General features: G+C 43.3%; 1 protein-coding gene across 2 annotated transcripts in view; it reads left to right on the forward strand.

Annotated features, from left to right (window-relative positions):
• Positions 1-22338, forward strand: part of LOC138612435 (voltage-dependent calcium channel subunit alpha-2/delta-1) — a 66300-nt gene that overhangs the window by 18312 nt on the left and 25650 nt on the right. For both annotated transcript variants that reach the window (XM_069685674.1, XM_069685675.1), the window contains exons 4-12: positions 5152-5211; positions 5755-5790; positions 6607-6736; positions 14100-14231; positions 15151-15220; positions 16025-16075; positions 16269-16368; positions 20932-21090; positions 21564-21668. In XM_069685674.1, coding sequence (XP_069541775.1) covers positions 5152-5211; positions 5755-5790; positions 6607-6736; positions 14100-14231; positions 15151-15220; positions 16025-16075; positions 16269-16368; positions 20932-21090; positions 21564-21668 — 843 coding nt within the window. The remainder of the gene's footprint in view (positions 1-5151; positions 5212-5754; positions 5791-6606; positions 6737-14099; positions 14232-15150; positions 15221-16024; positions 16076-16268; positions 16369-20931; positions 21091-21563; positions 21669-22338) is intronic.

The following is a 22338-nucleotide window of genomic DNA, read 5'->3' on the forward strand; positions in this document are numbered from 1 at the left end:
ACGGTCCGCTGTAATCTCTCCGGGGAAAAGCCAACAATCCTGACTCCTATTTACTGGCCGACAATTAAATAAATGTTTGATAAACACTGAACAGGCTAACAAGCAGCTAAAGCGAGCACAGTAGACCTGCTACTTAGTGCTGAAAATATATCAATACAATTATACTCTTATTTAACTCACCGAAAAGCTGGAGCTCAGACTTCTTGCAAGTTCCATAAATCCCACAGAGAGATTATTTGTCCCTCTCAAGGCTCTAAACAACACAAACAGGCTTAAGTGGGTGTGTTATAAAAAACAATTTACCCCCCTGTACAGTTATCCTGAACAATAAAATTAGCTAAATGACAAAACCGTTTTTTGTACCAGGCTGTAAACATATTTATTTCTGCTGTAAAAATTTGCATTTTTCCACCTGCTGTAATGTTATTTCTAGTTTTCAGCCTCAAGTGGCCACTCGAGGAACTGCAGTTATTTGCACTTCCGCATTGGCTTCATTTTTCACATCGGAGGTTGCCGCTTGATATGAACAGACCAAATTTATCATTGAACCTTTCAGGCATGTGACTCTATCTCATGCAGCACAATGCCTGAGCAGATATAAGGTGTTCATTTCTATCATCCAGGTCTTGAACTCACAACCGAGGCCCCAAACGCCACACTGTGATCACGTTGAGCTACCCTCAGAGATATGACCCGAAGAGTTTGCTCCACACAAGGAATCAGGGATTTACCAAGTCTGTGACGAATTTCAAAGAGAGTCAAATATTCAGCGATCTGAGGATTTCTGTACTTAATCTAGACTACTTGTGTGCTTCTGTGACTCTGATGGATATACCGGCAGGTTCAACCAAGAAGGACAGGTTTATAGAGGCCAGATGAAAAGCAGCACCTGGCCTTCCAGGTTGGGGGTTTGGCGTTGGACTAACAACTCCACCCCGTAAAACATCATCTTGTTACATAACTACGACAAACGCTAAAACCACAGGCCTTACAGTAGACTCGAACCAACCCACTGGGATTAGGAGCACTCTGGATGAAAGCCCTTAACAGGAAGTCAGGAGTGCGATAGACAGTCGACTTGGGCCTGAAACCAAGATACACCTAGGTCAGAAAGTGAAAGAAAATGCTTTGAAATGTTGGACTCAGTTTTTGATTAATTAAAAATCTGTCTGGATCATTTGTGGACATTCAAAGTTTTTGGTGTTCAAAAAGTGTAGGAGGAGATTTAATTAGTTTAACAGAGAAAAACAGTGATGGACTTCATACTTCCAGCCAACTCAAAGCTGCTGAATAATTCTGCTCCATCGGGCCTACATCTTGATATAAGTGGCAAAGTTAGAGCATGTACGACTCATTTCAGTGTTTCAAACTTTTTTGGGACTATGAGCCCAAAAAGCTAGTTGGCTTAGGACTGGACCTATGTGCAAAGTTTGTTATTTTCATGCATGGAAGGGCAGATTTCCTGATCGGAAGAAGAGGAAGATGTTGGCAAAAACAAGAGGGACCAGCAGCTGAGGTGCCCAGACTCTAATTAGACACGAATGTCTAATGTGCCAGAGTTTCCTCACCTATAATTTCAATAAACCTCTGAATACACAGTGAAACATGCCTAACACAATCACATCATGATACCAGTTTTAATGCTTCTTGTGAGTGCACAGAGGTTAATATGACCAGAACGTCATTTTAAGTGGAATACACTGACTGTCCTGATGACATGGTGATTCTTAGAGCGGATAACAAGACACTGACTAACTGCTGGCGTGCTGTCAGATTACAAGTGTAATACTTTAATAAGAAGTGTTGATTAGAATTAAACCTCCAGACAGATTCATAAATAGTCTGAACACCGTCACCGTCTGGTGGAAGCGTCAGCACCATTTGATGGACATGACTTATAAACCGATACATATGATTTGGCACCTGACCCAGTGATGGGGCGAGTTATTTTTGTACTCGTAATAACGTCATGATTACTATTCTTCATCAGAGTGTGTTTGTGTGCGTGTGTTTACGGCTCAAATTGGAGGGTATATTTAGCCGCGACAGGCAGTGCAGAGGAGGCGCAGACAGGTCTGGAACAGAGCCCAGGACTGGAGGCCAAAGAGACGAGGGTGCTGATCAAGAATGAACCACTGCCGACAGCAGACACATGGCCACAGCACAGACACACTCATATCCACAGTCAGTAAAAGCACCGAACGACCTTTACTACAACTATCTCATCCAGTTATTGCTCACCACAGGACCAACGTGCCTTATGTTACACTCTCAGACTTGCAAAGTCCAACAGATGGATCGCAGAAATAGATTTTGTTATTAATATAATTTATTTTATCAGTTGTAAAAGCTTGAATTTATTCAGACTCCATCCCTGAGTGGAGTTTCTGCGAGGCTATGGTCTAACCTTACTGTTGTTGAGGCAGTCGGCGTGTCTGACAGGTGGGTTTATTTAAGGGCAATTCTTTCCTCCACAGGCTTGTCATTACCCAGTGCAGTGGGAGAAGGGCAGGCCAGGGCTAAGGTTTGATCTGTGTGGATTTGTGCAGGTGAACATACACAGTCTTGAGGAAAAGTGTCAGATTCAGTTTGTTTCTCTGCCTGGAGCGCTCACTGTTCTTTTATTCTGACCTCCTAACTTTTCCACAAAACTGCTTCGAAGTAAGTGAGGCCATCTTGTATTTATATCTAAATACCTTGTCCTATTTGTTCTGTGTATGGATTCAATTATTGAGTACACACAATGAAGGGTTGGTTGAAGTCATTCAACTACATGTCACTTCCCTTGTCTTACAGTAATTACAAATTATATTTGGAGTAAAAGGTAAATTGACTAATTTTAGTGACTCCTTCCTTTTTGGTCAGAGCATGTGCATGTCACATGTTGTTGATAAACAAGACTCAGTATCTACAGCCATTATAGATGCTTGCTAAATGCAGCCTGTAAGCCTGTTTAACATGCTAATATATGTTAATTAGCACTTAACACATGTAGCGGTGTAAAAGGAAACCTGATGTGAATGTAATTAAGCTATTTTTTTAAAGGACAAAGGACACATTCTTTTGACCAGCTTCTGAGGCAATAGGAAAAGTCAGTGCAGCCGTTAGGATTCTTCCTCTGTGGGCCACGAATGTCTGTCATTATTTTCCCAAATCCAAGATAAATAACTGTTAATAAAAATAATTGGCCAAACATTTCATTCAAAATCAAAAAGGGGGAAAAAAGCAAAAGAAAAGCCAAACGCTCAAAGACATCATATGTATGACAGATAATAATAATAATGGTTGTTTGTAAACTGTTAAATTCAAAAGTTGATGAGATATTTCAGCCTGGATAAGTTGGTGGACACACTCATCAACACTGGCATATCTAGGGCCAAATAAACAGTAGACTGTTGACATGTTGGCTTAATGGTTATCACACGTCTCCCAACCTGGTAGGACAATGTTCTAAAGGTGTTTGTGATGTTTTGTTATCAGGAAAAAAAATTATATGGTTTCTAAAAAACAATCTTATTTTGATTGTTTGAGTATAAGTGCATTTAACCCACATACACTTTATATTAGGATGGCAGGATATTATCGGCACTTCATCGCTAGCTACCGATTATGGCTTGAAAATAACATATCGGCATTGGCCGATACGTCATTTTTCTGCTGATATTTTCTGCTGATAAAACAACGCTGTAATCATACCTAAATGCTCGATGATTCCCTAAAAAAGCTTGACGTAATGCTACGACATGAACTTGCCGTGAGTTTGCACGCGCACTGCCTGCGCAAGTTCTCAACAATATACAAATAAAGGCTTAATAGTCACAGAAACTGTTGCCAGTGAATAGAAGTTATTTAGCTTTCACTTCTCTTAACTAGCTAACAGTTAACTCACATTCTCGTCATTTACCGGACTTAACATCAAACATGCCGAAAATAGACTCGCAGCCAAAGCCGACGCTAACAGAGAGTAAAATAAACATCAGTGTTCATGGACGCGCACACGATAAAAAGAGTCCGTCGGCGATCACTGATCCTTTTGAACAACGCCTCTTCCATCAAGCGTGAAGAAGGGTGCAAGATGTCTGCTTTATGGCAGTTTTTGGCCACTACAATAAGAGCAGGCATGATATCAATTCCACTACAGGGGAGACTTGATGTTGGAAGGGTGGGAAAATATCAGATATCGGCAAGAAATCCAATATCGGCATCCCTACTTTATAATGTATATTTCATTTTTATTTGAGTTGATATTTTGTATTATTCATACTTGTACTGTAGCTTTGGTTCTCTCTTATCTTAGCTCATCTCAGTGCGTTAGGCGTCTTTACAGAAGATTGTAACAGATCTGTGTGTGTGCGAAGCAAACAATGAAACAAACTGTGGAGGATCATAAAGACACCAAGTTAAAGTGTTGGATGCATTGTGCAGTTGGAAAGCAGTAGTTAACCATGTATAAATATCACAGCATTCTCACCCAACTTTAAGTGCGATTCCAAACTTGTGTGTTTGAGTAAAACATAAATACTTCCCTGGATGTCTGCAGAGCAGTTACAGCAGTCATTTGTTCCCAGAGTGAGAAATATGAGCTGTTTATATTTATGCTTGCTCTTTTTATTGCTTGTTCTGTAGAAGGAATGTTCCTGTAAGTGGATCACTTACTTCCTGTTCCGTATCAGTTCTGGGAGTAATCATGTGTGCATGTCAGAGAGATGTGTAGAGCGAAGGTAAAGTTAATGACATTTATATCCCTGTGTTTTTTAGTGCTATCCAGTTTGATTGACAGCCTCTCACTTGGTAATACATTTGCACTTGACTTTACTCAGTGATCCACAGCGGTCATTTCTTACTGCGGTGGCCCTTCTTTTTCTATTCATTTCTCCCTCTATCTTACACACAAACCCACTCTGATCTTCTGCAGTACAACCTTTTCTTCCTGACAGTATGACCCTCTATCTCGGGGCCTTTAGCGGACAGTGCTGTAAGACCACGGTCGCCCCGTGCTTTGAGCTGTGCGGGCGAGATCGTAATCATTTCTGGGACAGCCTCCATCCTGCTTTTTAGCGTCCTCTCCTTTGCTCAAGTTTTCTATAATTAGACTGATGCTGCGAGAGAGGCATACCTTGTGCTAAATCCCTGTCATGTTTCACTCTGCAGAAGCTGGCCACAGCTGCTGAGAACTTCCAGATGGAGCATCAGTGGAAAGACGAGTTTGAGGTAACGGACAGACACAATAACGCAGGCACACCTGCACAAGCAAACACACATTAACTGTCACGCATATACTCTGGCTTTCACTGACTTCATTCATCTGTTTGCGTCTGCGTGTCGTTAGCAGTGATTACAGCTCCATTACTAAATAAGTTTATGCACATTAAACAGTGCGATATGATGCATTACGCCCCTCATGTCAGATGACAGATACTCCCGCTTTCTCAGACCCGCACTGGCACGCCGAGTAAAGCTGCGGTCAGGACAAATCTGCGTCTCAGAGACAGATATACATGCGTCTAAGCCGTGAGTTACAGCGTTGCCTCCTCGATGGCTCGGAAATGCCTCCCCGGAGCATTGCAAATGGCTGTAGGCACACAGACACAGATGTGAGGAGAGGAACACTCTGTTTAACTCATACAGTATTCATTGGACCAGTTTCTTCATTAGCGTAAAAGTGTGTGAGTTTGCTAATGGAGCTGTCCGCCAACACAATAAAGAAACAGATTAAGCAGTTTATGATTAAATAAAGTGTGTTTGTGTTTACAGGATGATGAAATCGCCTACTACAACGCAAAGGACAATGTAAGTGCGCGGCTTTTTTCCTCCACCTATTAGATCTTTTAGCCCCGCACACTCCGACACTCAGCATCCTCCCTTTCACCTCCTCCTCTCCTATTCACGTCTTATATTTTTCCTACCAGGCTTTCTATCATTGCCTCAGCCTTTCCTCCTGCACTCCCTCCCCGTTTCGCCTTTTCTCCAGGCTTTTCTTCCAGAGCATCCTCCTCTCCCTCCTCCTCCCCCCTCTCTCTCTCGCAGGTGAAGAGGTTTCTGCCATGTTTCTCCTCTAATTGACAGATGAGATGTATGAGCTGGCTACACTGTTGCTTTATTAGGAAGCAACTGTTCACACTCTCCCTCCCCCCGCCCTTCTTGCTTTCTCTCTCTCCACCTCGCTACCTCTCTACTCTGCATACTTTCCTCCATATCTCATCACGCTCTTCTTCATACATCTCCCTGTCTGTAGCGCTCTCATTGATGTAAATTGCCGAACGCATGAGTAATAAATCTCCACGAGGGGCACAGACAATCTGCTTCTCCTCCCGAGAGAAACTGATAAGAAGGAGAAAAAGGAAAGATATCGTTAGGCGCACATTCGGTGACGCTGTGTTTTGGTAAACGAGCCGGGAGGTTGCGAAAAGTGCAGCGATGACATTATCACATCAGAGTTGATGAGGACGTACAGTCACACCGTCTGTAACGTCCTGTGCTTTTAAATAAAGCCACAAGCTGTTTCCATGCATGGAATGATGCTTCAGCAAATAGAATAAAGGGGCTTTGAAGGATGTCTTAAACATACGGTCTGCATCTTGAGTTTTTTTTCCCCCCCGCCCTCAGCTGGATGCAAATGAGACAGAAGGGAGAAAATACAGGATCCGACCAGACTTTAAAGAGGACTCGTCGTTTAAACGACTGACCGACCACAACCACACGGCTGTCCACATCCCCACGGACATCTATGATGGCTGTGAGTACACACGCACGCACACACAAACCCAAGAGGTAACCATGGATACAACTGACACACCAACCCATTATGAAATGTTGTATACAGATTGTGCCTCCAGCAAATGTGCCCATGGCTAAATGCTGGTTTGAAAAGTGATAAAGTATAATAGGATGCTCTCCTGCACTGTCTCTGACAGCGTCGTGTGTCCTTGGGATGTAACTGAACAGAGGAGGAGCTAACTGGGATGAATTGATGTGTGAGCGAACCTGCAAACGACAAATGACAGAAGCCTTTCATTACAAGGTCTTAATAATAAGTTCTTCATTTTCCCAGAAGAAGAAAGTTATTTGTTTCCTAATATAAAAAGTATTTATACATATACCTATATAACCTATAGTTGTATTTATTGCTTTGCCATTATACTGGGAAATGAGGCAAGATATTTTCCCTTCACTTCATCCCTGGTTATAATTATAAACCCGTAAAAATAGGCTGTAAAGAAAAAGTGTGCTTGCTTCATTAGTATTATAATATTATGCAGATAATTTACAGATTCTGCATAAATATGTACAATCTGTAAGCCTAAGGCCGGATTTTAGTGCGGGAAGTATTCTGGTTTCTATTTGTAGTGCATTTGTAGTCCGAGAAGTGTTGACCAATCACGTATCAGCAGGTATCTACAGTCCATGTGGAGAGCACAAGAGGCGGAACGCTATCCGCCGTAATGCCATCCCGAGAGAGAGAGAGAGAGAGAGAGAGAGAGAGAGATTGCACCAGAAGGAATGATAGCCATAAACTGATGTTATTTCTATTTTTAGCATAATGTAATTAGGGCCTATAAGACTTACGACAGCATTTAATGAGAGAAAATGAAGCAGGAAACTCAACAGGGAGCCTTGCTAGTGTCATGACCTACAAAAAAACTGCCCTGGAAAAACATCAAAATAAAAGCATTATGTACAAACGAGGCCCTGTGATTGACTGGCTATCAGTCCAGGGTGTACTCCGCCTCTCGCCCAATGACAGATGGGATAGACTGTCACCACTTGTACAGGACAAAATCAGCAAAGAGATAAGATGCACAGCTTTGTCCACAGGGGGCGCCAAAAGCAACACAGACAGAAAGTTCCTCACAGGAGTTTTAACACACTTTATTTTTTCAAGCCTGTGACATATTCCACATATATAGACATTAATACTGCTGATACAATGTCAGTAAGACTGTCCACATATCATTTTCACAGTTATGTAGGTAAAAAATAGGCGATGCAGCCGCGCGTGAGCAGCAGGAGTATGGAGGCTCTAACCTGTTAACATGCAGGGCGAAATAAAAATCACACCTCAACTTAAGTTGCTAGTCGGACTGTGAACAATGCAGAGCACAGAAAAGGAAGAACTGGCCGATATCTCTAACCGCTGGCTAAACCGGTATGCCCGAAAAGTTGGAAGTCGCTCCAAGAGGCTGAATCGTCATCAGACGACAGCTGACAGCTGGTTCTGATATTGGCATCAGTACGACCCAGTCAGGATCATTTCTCTGTAGTTCTGTTGTAAAGTGGTATCCCTTTGATGTCCCTGTGTGTGTTTCATGTTGTAATCTGCATTTGAACTGTTTGCCATGTTGTTCACATAGGATTACAATGCGTCCTGTGTTTCTGTTTCACGGTGTGTTTGCTCTGTTTGCTACAAAAGAACATTCCCAAACATTTCCTCATCATGTGCTGACATTTACCTTAAAGACTTTGGAATAATTTGATTCTCCAGAGTCCCTCTGACATTAGCACAGCTCAAGCTGAATGTCAATGACTTAGGGAATGTCTGTTGAATATCTTAACTCTGCTCTGAATTATGCATTTTTAACAGCCTTCTTTTATTCTATTTTCACTTGTTAAGCACTCGGGTGATGCTCTCATCATAGTGTGACTTACAATGAGTGAGCAATAAAGTTTCCAGTGGCTCTCTCTGAGATACTCCACCAGGACGCCAGAACAGGACGGTTCTCGCAGCACCAGGCTGCACCGCTGCTGCTCGACTTGCACTAGTGTATTTTTATCTGTAGCTGTGTGAGACTGAGTATCGGTGTGTCAGTGTGTATGCGCTCAGATATTCAGTAATCAGCGTGCAGTGGGATGTTGTGCGTCAGCAGTGACTTTGAGGGACAGCAGAATGGAGTGACTTCCTCAGCAGGGCCGTCAGCCTGCTGGGGAACCGTCTGGCCCCAAGGTTACACATTTCACCTCTCTGCTGACCCCACACACACAGGGGCAGAAAGGAGGGACGGGGACTGGCGCGCGCTGCTGTCCGGGTCTGTTGTCTGTAAATGTGCGAGCCTGGTTTGTTAGCATGCTTTCGAACTCTTTGTGTCATAGATTTTTTTTTTCCATAAACACCGCTCTGGCCGTAGTCTGGGCTGGATGCCATGATTCGTCACACTTGCTTTCTCTCAAGGATGCTGTTTATTGGTGGCCTGTGATGAGTATGCATTGATACACTGAGTGGCTGGGACATATCCAGGCCTGAAGTTTGATCTGAGTGAGATGAAAGAATCCAAACGTTTGTGTAAACGTGTGTAAGAACGAAAAGCCAGAAGAAGGGCTGCACGATTATGGCCAAAATGATAATCCTGATTATTTATAATTTTTTATTGTACTTTCACATTTAAAGATACAATCTTTCAGTGTCGTTCTCTTGAGCGCCTCCCACTGCCGATAATTGCTAATTGCAAGAGCACTCGTCCCAATTTAACCAGGCGTCTCACTCTTTTCCTCGCTGACGGTCGCTTTCCTTTTTAGACTGTTTGCTTCATCTGAGCGCTGGATTTGTTTCTTTTTCTGTGGATTTTCAACTTATTTCACTTAAGTTGTATCTGTAGTCATCGATCTTTTCTTTGTTTGTTCAGCCATAGTAGATTACTGTTTACTCGCAACACTTGCAGAGACCGGAAAAGCAGCCGCTTAGCTCCGCCTACCCTCTCTGACAGACCAACCACTGCTGGGTGATGGAAAACGCGTCACTTGTGTTACCTCATTCAGCGATACATAGTGACTTAACAGACATTTATTTAAATCAAAAAGTTTGAGATGATTACTTTAAATGAAGCAACATTTTCAGTTCCATTTTGTGCTGCATTCCACCTCATCTACAAATTCTGCATCAGACTAAGACTTAGCTGGGTTCTTTACCTGAATTTGGTGCATCTTCTGGAGGCAAAATTAAATGCAAATTGCATTGGTAAAAGTGTGTCTATGGGAGTAGGGTGGATAGAGTGTCCTGCCGTACAGCGTCGCAGGTATGAATGTCTGACTTGACGCTGGACAAGGAAGAGGTGTAGCGACGTTATTCCTCTTGGCCTTCTCATCACACTGCACTTTTTAGGTGGTTGAACAAGTTAGTTGTGTTGCTTTGTGGCACAGACACAGGTTTCATGCGCTGTTTGCTGATTATTTTTCTTGCTTAGCATCACTTGCCCTAAAGCAGAAATACCTCCAAACAACGGATGACGAGCCTTCCCCCAACAGTGAAGCCAAAACTCTCTATCGCCCCCTGGGGGAGTGGCGGAGCACACATTTTAAACGTCAATATCGGTGCCTATCAATCGGGATCGGGATTAATTTTGGATTAATGTTCAGTTAATATTGACTGAAACGGCAGTCCACGCAACTTTATTTTTAATTTAGGACAAGGTTTTCGGATTAATGTTCCAATCCGGCTAGATTAAGGTTTAAGACAGGATATGCAGTGCTAATGAAAAAAAAAATCAGTGTATTCCCGTATTCAGTGTCAGGTATTGACACACGTGCAGGAGCATGTATTAGTAGGCCTGGAGAAAACAGAGACAGAAGATTCATATGTTATTGAGGTTTCAACTCTCCAATTTGATCTCCACCCTATAAATGTTCCAGGAATAGCCTTTGCTCAGCTGGAGAAAATTGGATTTTCCGGGTAAAGTGGGAGGCAAGTTTATGAAATCACCTTCTATAGGCAGCAGCACATCTCGTGTGTGAGACAAGTGCAGGAGAGGAAACAGACGCTCGGATGACGGAAAAGATCACAAAAAAACACACATCTGTTGGTCCAGTGAAGGACACGGTGTGGGAGACAGACGGAGAGATACACAGAGAGGAAGACGGAAAAGGAAATGGTTGAATATGGTAGTGTTGCTTTTGGATACAGGCGCTGAAAATTTATGTATACAATATATATGACACCCCAGGGCTAGAGACAGTTAAATAAATCATTTTGAAGACTGTGTGTGATCTAGCTTGATCTCCCTCATCTGCAGGATATCAGGAAAGCTAGCAGTTTCTATCTCTTGCAGGAGATACCAAGCGAGAAGAAAATAGCAGAGAGTTTTAACGCTGAATGACATACTGTATATTACCAGTCCTATAATGTCAGAAGAACCCTAGTTTTGCAAATGCACACAAAGAATATTGCATTGTTTCCTTCGGGCTGCCCTCAAAAATGGCTTCCCCATCATTGTTATCCCTACACACCAACCGGTGATGTGTGTGTGTGTTCTCCAACTCCTGCCTCGCTTGCATCATTGCCCTGTCCTGGCTCCACTCCTCTTTTGTTTCCGTTGTGACTTTCCCCTCACGTATGGATTAAACAAACAAGATTAATTATGAGCTTAAGAGGTGCTGGCAGGTGCATTTGGTAACATTTGGAAGGAGCCAGGCGAACTGCTTCCCCTTGTCTCCACTTTTTGTGCTAATGGGTGCTGGCCCTAGTTTGCATACAGACATAATGTTTCATCTACGTCCTGACAAAAAAAAGTTACATTATTTCCGTTATTGTCTTTAAAGGGGGGGTGGGGTTGTTATGCTAATTTCAAGCTTCATGTTTCACTCTGTGATGCCTGTGGAGTAGCTTAGCATCATTTACAATAAACACTGGTGCTCTGTGCAGGCCCTCATACGGCCACTGCCTGAAACGACTCAGTAAGCTCAGCCTCTTTAACAAACCCCACCCCCTAGAAGCCTGCTTTCTTCTGATTGGCCAGCTCTCCGAAGCCTGCTGAGGCTGCACTTTGTGATGTCACAAAGTGCAGCGTGTAGAAAAACCAGTCTGAAACCTGGCGTTCACAGCAGCCTGCAGACTGAGCTGAGAAGCCTGGGGATTACTCCAACATACTTTAACCTACAGATTTGAAACTTCACCCACATTTAGTCTGGACATCCAACATTGTAACATTATATATATGTCTTAAAATGTCAAACAGCATAATACCCCCTCTTTAAAGGTATAATAAGTAGGATTGTCCTTGCATTTTGTCAACAAAACATTCAAACTGGACCCTTCCTCCTGGGCTCTTCGTCACCAGAAGCTCACTCTCTTGTGCGAGAACACGTCACCAAGCTAACACGAACAGCATCACGGTTATATTTGTGCTAGCATGCTAACCGCCGGTTAGCTTGTCCTACCCGGTTTGAGGCACCTACCTGTGCAACAGAAAGAAGGCCAACCCTGCATCGCTCTTTTGCCATGTTCGCCGGTCCGAATGGGGCCCAGCTGCTAATTTGAACCACTCCCACACTCATATACGCTGTGATTGGCTCAGGGAACCAGAGCATCGCCCCTCCTGAAAACATCCGTGCAAAGCAAAACAACAGAATAGATGCAGAGGGAAGGGTCTCACAAAGGTCTGTACACACTCACCAACACACATGTATAGAGGCCCATAAGTGAGGATTTATATTATATTTGTAAAAGTCTATATTTGATTTGATTTTTTTAAAATTGTATTATTATAAATATAAATATTATAAATATACTTATTATACCTTTAACTAGTAATACTTGAAAATGAATGTTACTCCTGGATAAAACGTGTCACTTCATTAGTGAGATTTCTGTACAGAGGCCAAGCGTATATGATGATTGTTTGTGCGTCTGTGGATGAACTACGACTCCTTATGTGAGGCAGTGAAAAATAATGCACTCTGAATTTTCTCTTTAATGTTTGAAAAAAAAAAGCAAACCCATGTTGTATTTGATCATCGGGTATATGTTGCAGCCCTGACACCACATGGAGATGAAGTCTTCACAGGTTGCAGATTCAGTTTGGCATCAAAGCCATGCCAAGTGCAGCCTGGGAATTCATTAGTGTCAGTGGCAATATGGACGACTGGAGGATACTGTATCCCTCGTGAAGCACCAGAGGGGTTTACCTTATTAAATATTACGGCTAACAGAAGAGTTCTCCAAAGCAATAAAAAGATTAAAAAGCAGCATTTTACTCCTGGGTTAGATGTTTAGAGTTTGCTTGTTAAGAGGTTTTTTCCTGTTTGTTAGCACGGCGTGTATTTGTATATACTGTTCTGTATCAAGCTGCTATGAGCGGTCCTGTGTGTAAATCTTCAACCACCTGCCTGTCCGTCTTCATCAGGACTCACTCAAAAATCACACATGCAGTTAGTAATTTTCTCATTATCTAACAAGGGCTGTGGTGTTATTTTCTCTCCGTCTCGTTTTAAAATTCTACACTTAATGAGGGAAATACATTACCGTGCACACACCCTGCATGCTCTCTCTCTCTCTCTCTATCTCTCTCTCTATAATAAAAAACATGCACTCCTGGCAACCGAGGCTTCATTAACTCGCCCCTCTAGAGGCACGCATGCAAATGAACAGTGTTTGCTTTGCACATCAATGAGCCACGTCACACTCAATACAGGATACCAATCTATCTCGCACACATGCATGCACGCACACGTACACACACACACACACACACAGAGAGTCACGTGTGTGCAGCGCTACGTTAGTATGGAGAACAAAAGAAAAGAAGGAGCAGCGGAGCGACAGACAGCAAAGATAGAGTTGGGGCAGCATGTGCTCGCTCTCCATCCATCATAGTGAGTGTTATGTGGCTCTGAGCTGTCTGGGTGCTGTGTCATTACATCCATAATGCCTGTTGCCTCTCACAGCGAACACTATCAATCACATGCATGCACACATACAAACACGCAGGTTATCGAGTGTTTAAAGTGAAATTAAACACACTTTAATTGAAGTCAGTGCAAACCCATTACCTTCCAGGAAGCCCTTCCTCTGTGTGTCTTCCTTAAATACAGCGCTGGCTGGGTGTGCTGGCCTAATATTTGCTCATGTGTCCCGCTGGGCGGGTGGGCTGACACTGAGCACGCCTGTGAGTGTGTGTGTGTGTGAATTGTAATGAATGTTTTAATCTGGGATGTGCACGTCTTTGCCTGCTTACCTGCACTGCTGTGACCTTTGCTCTTTATTGCAGAACACGCACAGATACACGCACACATTTGCAGAGTTGTGGAAGTCTAAAAATGATTTGTTTATTTTTTTTGTGAAAGTGTGTCCGAGATATTTTCTGACACGTTTGTGTATCTGTGTTGATTTGTAGCCACCATTGTGCTGAATGAGCTGAACTGGACCGAGGCGTTGGAGGACGTGTTCAGAAAGAACAGGGAGGATGACCCGACCCTCCTCTGGCAGGTGTTCGGCAGTGCGACAGGCCTGGCTCGCTACTACCCAGGTAAAAAATAAACACTACCTTTTCTTTGCCTACAATTTAATACAGATGATTACTTTGCCTCCTAAATAGTGTATATCGTAGTTGTGTCATCATTTACAAATGCACTCATCCTCCGATGATTATCTGGTTGACCTTACATACAACATGTGGCTTTTAATCTGTTGTCATCCTGGGAATGTATTCATAACTCCGCTTCGTTCACACTTCACTGATCAAATAAGCTTCATAAATAATCTTAATCCCCTCAACTTGCACTGATTTCATATACGGGGCCCGCAGATAGAGTCATGCAATCTTTTAACTGCATCAGTCTGGGGCTGCTCTCCAGCCTGAGTGTTTTCTCTGCCAAGCTATTTCTATTCATGAGATGGCCTGTCATCATTGACTCTGTATAGCTTTATGGGAAAAGTTTATGTCTAATATTCATGAATTTTCATCTGCCTTGAATTTATTCCTCTTTGTTCCTTTACCTCTTAGCATGCATGATAGGCAGCCACGCGCTCCCACTCTGCCTTGTTTTCATGGTGCCCCTCTCTAATGGCGCACGGGTAGAAAGCAGCCGATTATTGTCAAAGCAAGTGCTCCACGCTTTGCATCACAGATGAATATTTTATCTTATTTCCCTGCTGTTTACCTCTTCATGCATAGTTTCAGCCAGCGTCAAACATGTTATAATGTCGAATTATATCCACAAAGTTTACCGTCATTGTGGCACAAATGTGAGATTTTTTTTGTATCTTTTATTAGCTCCACAACATGACTGACAGCACTAGACACTGCTGCCCCCGAATATTACACTGAATATTGGCAGATATTTGTAATTCAACACTTCAGTTGGGCAGTCATGGGTGTCAGAAAACAATTCAAAATAAGGATAAGTGTAAATTATAGTTAACACATATCTGATCTCCTCCTAAAGCTTCTCCCTGGATGGACGCTCGGAAAACCCCCAGTAAAATTGACTTGTATGACGTCCGCAGGAGGCCATGGTAAGAAAATGACAGGAGTCTATACCGTTTATTTACATTGGTTAGAATTGAAAGAAGTAATCTCGAAGATTTTCATTTAAATAAATGTCTTTATAAGTCACTATCTATCGCCGAATGAGGTAACACAATGGTGATTGAGCCGATGGCCCAATGATGAAAGCCTTTGCATTTGCAGTGTATAGTATTATTGCAGACTGGGTGTCTGTGGCGACTCTCACAGAAAAAATCACAAGCAGCGCCCAGTTACTGACGCATTTTCCATCAGCCAGCAGTGGTTGGTCTGCCAGAGAGGGTAGGCGGAGCTAAGCGGCTGCTTTTCTGGCCTCTGCAAGTGTTGCCAGTAAACATTAATCTACTATGGCTGAACACACAAAGAAAATATCCATGACTACAGATACAACTTCAACAATAAATGAAAATACAAAGAAAAAGAAACAAATTCGACGCTCAGATGAAGGCAAACAGTCAAACAGTCTAAAAAGGAATGTAGGAAATGAATGGTTTAGTTATAGTAAGCGTAGAAGAGGCTGGATTAAACTCAGTGGAATTGAGTTATCATTTGTACTTGCTTTATAAAATGATCTTGTTTAATTAGGAATGAATACAAGTGAATTAGAATTGCTGTTAAAAGCAATTTAGAGCTCTAAAGGAAAGTTTTAGCTAAAGGCTTGTAGTGATTAATTTCAACACTATAACCCAGGTCGCTATGTTTATAACACTCCATCAATATGAAATGTATTAGTAATATTGTGTTTTAATTGTTGTTTAGAACACGTGTGTCTTTCATTCATTTTTTCCATCCAGGTACATTCAAGGAGCCGCCTCTCCCAAAGATATGCTAATCCTGGTGGATGCGTGAGTCACTCATTGATCTGTAGCCTTCTCACATCACTCATGATTTCCCCTGATTATAATACATGCCTTCCCAGATTTGCCACATAAACTAATGTATTTCCCAAGGCAGAAGCATTTGTAATTACGTTGAGTCGAATCTCCGGGGACAAGAATGGAGCCATATTTATGTATTCATTTATTTATCTGGTTGCAGGAGCGGGAGCGTGTCTGGCCTGACTCTCAAACTGATCAGGACGTCTGTGAGTGAGATGCTGGAGACTCTGTCTGACGACGACTACGTCAACGTGGTTTATGTGAGTATTATTAAACCTCTCACTCGCCGAGCCTTGGGTGGTCTGTTTGTGCGAGGCGATGGGGGGCAAGGTGCATGCTGGGAAAAGGTGCACGATGCCAGATACTTTGAAAGCGTGCGCATGAATGGGGTTACGTATTTACAAAACCATTCATGCAGTTTTAGAAACATATGAATGGAGATAATGAGAATGTTGGTGCGCGTACAGATGAAGACACTGTGCCCACACGTACACAACACCCGCCCACACACACATGTACACACAAGAGAGGCAGAGCGATGGATGACAAGTAATGAAATATGGATTTCTCTCAGGTCTGGCCACCCTGAAACAGGCCTTTAATGAAATACCCACTGCTCTATTTGGTGTACAGGATTAAAACTCTGCACTACATGCCCCCCACCCATCCCACTACCCGTTTGTGTGTGTGTGTGTGTGTGTGTGTGTGTGTGCGCTCATGTGTGTGCATTCCCACTGCTCCTAAAGGAATTAAAGCTGCACCTCTGACTGGAGTGAACCACAGGAAACACTCATCCATCACCCTCTTGATCTCTCCATCACTCTTTCCTTTCATCATTGAGTCATGCAATTCATCTCAGAGTTTCACCCTATACCTCCATTCATCTCTCTGTGTCAGTGTATGATCTCCCCTTACACCGCGCGTCTCCCCTCCACTATATACAATACAGCAACTCTCCTCCTTCCACTGCCCCCACTTTCTCTCCCTTCGTTCTTACTTTTCTCAGCCACCGATCACTCCCTCCACCTTTTTCATTCTCTGACCATCTATTCTCGGCCCTCCACACTTGTGATTACACTCAGAAAGAGCCAATCAGGAGGCTGCGTGATGCCTGTGGAGGTGTTTATTGAGATGGCTCTTTATAAGGATTGGAGCTGTCTTCGCTTTCCTTGCACAAAGACAGCCATCCAGGCTCTGCTTCCTCTCTCCGGGGACCCTTTGTCTCGGACACAATGTATTCGGCTTCACGGTGGACTTGTGATTCGCCAAAGATCTGCAATTATTGGGATCTGTCAGGGAGCTCAGTGCGTCTGTGTTTGTGTGAGTGAAGAAAGTGAGAGTGAGTGATAGAGATTGGTTTAAAAAGTTCCACTCCGGTCTAACTTTTTTTCTATTTAATTGTTTTCCTACTCTGTAAAGCTTCAGCGCTGTGGGTAGAGCCATTGAGGCCTGAGAGTATCCATATAGCATACAGTGGGCAGGCATTGGAAAATCCCATGTTTGAATAAGCAGGCCAGAGAACCAGCATGGAAGATGCAAAGTTTTTCTGTGGACGGGAACAGAAAGAAAATGTATTTTAGCCACCTGTGGGGCGGCTGTGGCTCAGTGGTTAAGTCAGTTGTCTTTCAATCGGAAGGTTGGTGGTTCGATCCTCAGCTCCCTCAGTCCACACGTTGAAGTGTCCTTGGGCAAGACCCTGAACCTGGTGTTGATTGAAAGTTGGGCACTTTAGGTAGCAGCATTTGTCATCAGTGTGCGAATGTGACATGTAGTGTAAAAGCGCTTTGAGTGGTCGCAAGACTAGGAAAGGGCGAAATAAGTAGATATAAGTAAAGTCCAGTCCAGGCAAGCCACTGAGGGGGCATGGGGGTGGAAAGGTGGCAGGATGGGAAAAGAGGGGAAAAGGGATGAAAATATAGATGTAATTTGACACGCCCAAATAAAAAAAACATGTCAAAGTGGGCATAAGCCTAGATCCTGATTGGAAATTGGCATAGTAGCCTTTGCCATCAGAGTGTGAATGTGAATGTGAAAGGGTGAATGTGTTAAAAGTACTTTGAGTGGTCGGAAGACAAGAAAAGCGTTATATAAGTACGGTCCATTTACCATTCACCACCAGATCAGCCGTCTGTGTTAGAAAGTGCTGTTGCAAAATCAGACAGAAATCACATCGGATTAGTTTGCCTATGCAGACAGCTCATTGTCTGATACTGAGTCATTATGCAATACACACATCTTGGCTGCAGGTCTGCAGGAATCCTTCAAAGAGTCAGGCTGTGAACTCTGGATGGTTGGTGATGCCAGCTATGTGAGGCCCTGGAAACATCCTCTGTAGTTATCATGTCACTGTGGGTATGTGCCTGGCTTCCAGTTTCCACACAAGTTTCCCCTCTTTGACCATATTTGGACAAGAGGGTAGATCCAAAGTCACACGTCTGTATTCTGATGGAAAGTTCGCTGCGGTATAGACTTGACAATCACAGGTAGCCAGTGCAGTTGCCACCTGCTGGCCATTAGAAATAGTGCAGGGTTAGGGCACTTCTGCGGTAGCTTCACTTTTAAAACCAAGAGGCTCTGGCCAAGGTTTAGCTCAGTGGTTAAATTGCGCAACCCGCATACAGAGGTTCACAGTCCTCGATGAGGCGGCCCCGGGCTCGAATCCCACCCTCGGCCCTTTGCCTCGTGTCATCCCCACTCTCTCTACCCCTGTTTCCGACACTATCCACTGTACTCTCACTCTGAATAAAGGTAGAAAAGGCCAACAAATGCTTTAAATGAAACAAACAGAACAGACAAAAAACAAGAGGCTATGTCCCCTACTTAAATTCTGTTAATGGCTAACCCGGGAGGTTTGTTTACATCCGCCGCCATATCAAGTGATTGCTTGTGTCTCTTGCATTTCCCAATATCAGCAATGTATCTAGGTGAACACAATGTCATGCTACCAACTACAAGGATTTTCCCAACTTCAAACATCGGACCATAATAAGTAATAATAAACCAACATCATCCTTTAATTGTCTCGCCAAAGCTCATTATTCCTTCCTCTGTCACCTTCTCTCTCTATCCGTTTCTCATGTCATTGACTCGCTTACTCACACACACACTACTCCCTATGTCTGGCCCTGAGGGTGTTGTAACCTGACACTAAATCATTAATCTCTGATATTACCCATAAATCCCTCCTCATTAACAGTAGCCCAGGGACTGAGCTGGCATTTGGTCATGGAAGATGCTCACACACTTCCTCAGCAGCTGCGGTAGGTCAGGAGAATGCTGATGGCTCTTCCTTCCCGCTTATTCTTTGCCTCTACATCCTCTTTTTTTTTTTTTCTCTCACTTTTATTCTCACTTTCACCTCACCGAGCTGCCGTCACTTTGATCCCGCCTATTCGGCTGTGTTAGCTCGTGTCAGCGCCGTTAGCCCGGCGTCAGTCCAGTGGGCAAGCCAGAGTACCAAAGCACAGCAGCAGACAGTCCGGCGGGATTAGAGCTTGAAGATTAGCCTTCTCTCTTGTGTCATCACTAATCCATTCCCAGGGCCTGGACTATCACACACGCACACACACACACAGACACAAACACACACACTGTCACAAGAGCCGCTGTAATAGGATCACAAGGGAACAGTGGAATTTGTTGTAGATTGTATTCACACGCGTGTACAGTACCACTATCTAACAAAGCAAGAATGTGTTCCTTTTAAAGACACAATAGTTTTTCATTCATTCATGACATAATGGGCTTATCGCCCAAAAAAGTATCCTTCTAATCAGAATATTATTGTGTGTCACATGGACTATGTGAGCTCATTGTTTTCTTTCACTCTCCTGCTTTGAATGCTTTTTTCACACCCTCCCCCTCCTCTCTCCCTCTTTCTGTCTCTCTTGTCACTTTCTGCTCCTCACCCTCCCACGTCCCCCTCTCACCTTCCTCACGTCTCCTTTTTATAGATTATGCGATAAAAAGATCTCCGTCTTCTCTATGGGCGCAACTTCCGTGCATTCATGTTCTGCCGCCTTGATCGAGCCTCTTTGTCAAACCGCAGCATTATTGAGATGTGTGTTTCTGTTATTGTCAATCTAAAAGGAACTTCAAGGCTGCTCGGCTCATTGGCAACGCTCACACACACACACACGTACGGTCAGGGCTCTTTTTGCCTCCTTGCTTGTCGGTGTAGATCAGAGTTTTCTGCGTCCCTATTGGCCGTCTCAAAGAGGCACATTGATTAGGTGAGATCGATGAGGTGCTGTATTGTTTTAGAAGAGTTCTGCTACACAATAGATGTGCTGGTTTACCATTCTGCTGGCCCATATCCTTTATACACCGCTGATATTTATTATGTTATCTAGTTTATTCTGTCAGTTCTCCTTAGTGTCATTTGCAGCTCGGTTCTTTCTGCTCCTGTTTGGGAATTTATCAATGGAAACACGGACATATGGATCATTGTACGCAGCTCAGGAGAGGCTGAGGCAGGCCTTCGGGTGGAGTGTGTGTGCATATGTGCGTTGGACTGAGAAGTTCTCACCTTTTAAAAAAAGACGGTGTTACTGCCTAACCTCGTTCTTATATAGCAGAATCTTGTTTCCATGGGTACCAAATCGTTGAGCTCCGAGGACGTGAAGCAATTAGTGGGGCTTGATGAATGTGTCTGTTTACCACCGCTTGATAACAGCCAAGGCCAGGTGGGAGTGTTTTTGTGTGTGTGTGCGTGTTTTCCGTCTGTCTGTGTGTGTGCTGCATTTTTAATACGTGTTAAATATGCACACATGTTGTAATCATAAATAATTTGCAGGTCATAACTCCTCGCCTCCGTTTCACAGTTTAACACCAGGGTGAATAAGACGGCGTGTTTCGACCATCTGGTTCAAGCCAACGTGAGGAACAAGAAGCTGCTGAAGGATGCCGTGCAGAACATCACAGCGAAGGGGATCACAAACTACACAAAGGGCTTCGAGTTCGCCTTCGAGCAGCTCTCTGTGGTAAGACGTCTCGCTTTTACCGCTTGAGTGAAAACAAAACATGTCACTTTATCTCATTGCAGTGTCACTTGAGAGCAGAAGAGGCTTCAAACAAGTTTTGAACGAGCGTTGCCTTTGAAGCCTCGGCCTCACATTCTCAGCAGCAGACTGTTGTCTTTCACTGCCATCTGCTGGTTAAATGAGCTACACTGAATCATTGTACAGGCTATGGCAGAGAGATTAGACTGTTACAGATGAGTGACCACCCTAAAATGGGAAAGCGTTTTAGATTTGGAAATGCGAGAAGAGAGAGTGGGGGTGACATGCAGCAAAGGGCCGAGGGTCCAAGTCGAACCCGGGGCCGCTGCGTCAAGGACTGAGCTTCTATACATGGGGCGTGCACCTTAACCGCTGAGCTAGTAGTTCCTCTAAGTTGCAAAGGATTGAATTAAATACAACTTCATGAATACATAAAGTGTGTTCCCTTTGACTAGATGAACGTGAGCAGAGCAAACTGCAACAAGATCATCATGCTCTTCACTGACGGAGGCGAGGAAAGAGCCCAGGCCATACTGGAGAAGTACAACGCTGACAAAAAGGTACGTCGATGACACACACACACACACACACACACACAGACCGGGCCGTATGATACTGCAGTGTGAACTATTTGCTTTTATCTTTGTGGATGTACTCCCATTGCAGTTTTTTATAAGACTCAGCTTTTTGGAAGTCCCTTTGGGTTGCAATTTCCGTGTGCACATCCTCACTCCCCAAAAGTTTACGCAGAAGGCAAGGCAGGGTTTTCTGCATATTTTGTGAAACAAAGACCCGCACACACACACACACACTCACACACACACACACATGCAGACATGCACTCACACACATGCATGCACAACACCAAATCCCAAATGTGCACATCAAAAAGGTTGAGGATGTGAGTAGGTTGCACACACACTCATCACATATTCTGCCTGTAACTGTTTGAATATCATTTGTACTTCATCTGAAATTATGTATTATGACAGAATCATATCATATATATTAAAAAAAAAAGAAAAGCTCTTTTTCTATACTATTGATTTAATGTAAATTATATGTACATTTTTTATTACACTTTTATTCATTATCCAGATTATTTATCATTATTATATCAGGGACGAGGCAATCATCAATTAACCAAAATTAATATCAAATAAAGGCGAATTAGAAATCAGATCAGTTCTGCTACTAGGATTATAAAGAATATGTTTAGCATTGTAAGAG

This window comes from Semicossyphus pulcher, unplaced genomic scaffold (genome assembly GCF_022749685.1).
Source record: "Semicossyphus pulcher isolate SPU_LCO1_2020_fin unplaced genomic scaffold, fSemPul1.0.p SCAF_8, whole genome shotgun sequence".
NCBI classification, from domain to species: domain Eukaryota; kingdom Metazoa; phylum Chordata; class Actinopteri; order Labriformes; family Labridae; genus Semicossyphus; species Semicossyphus pulcher.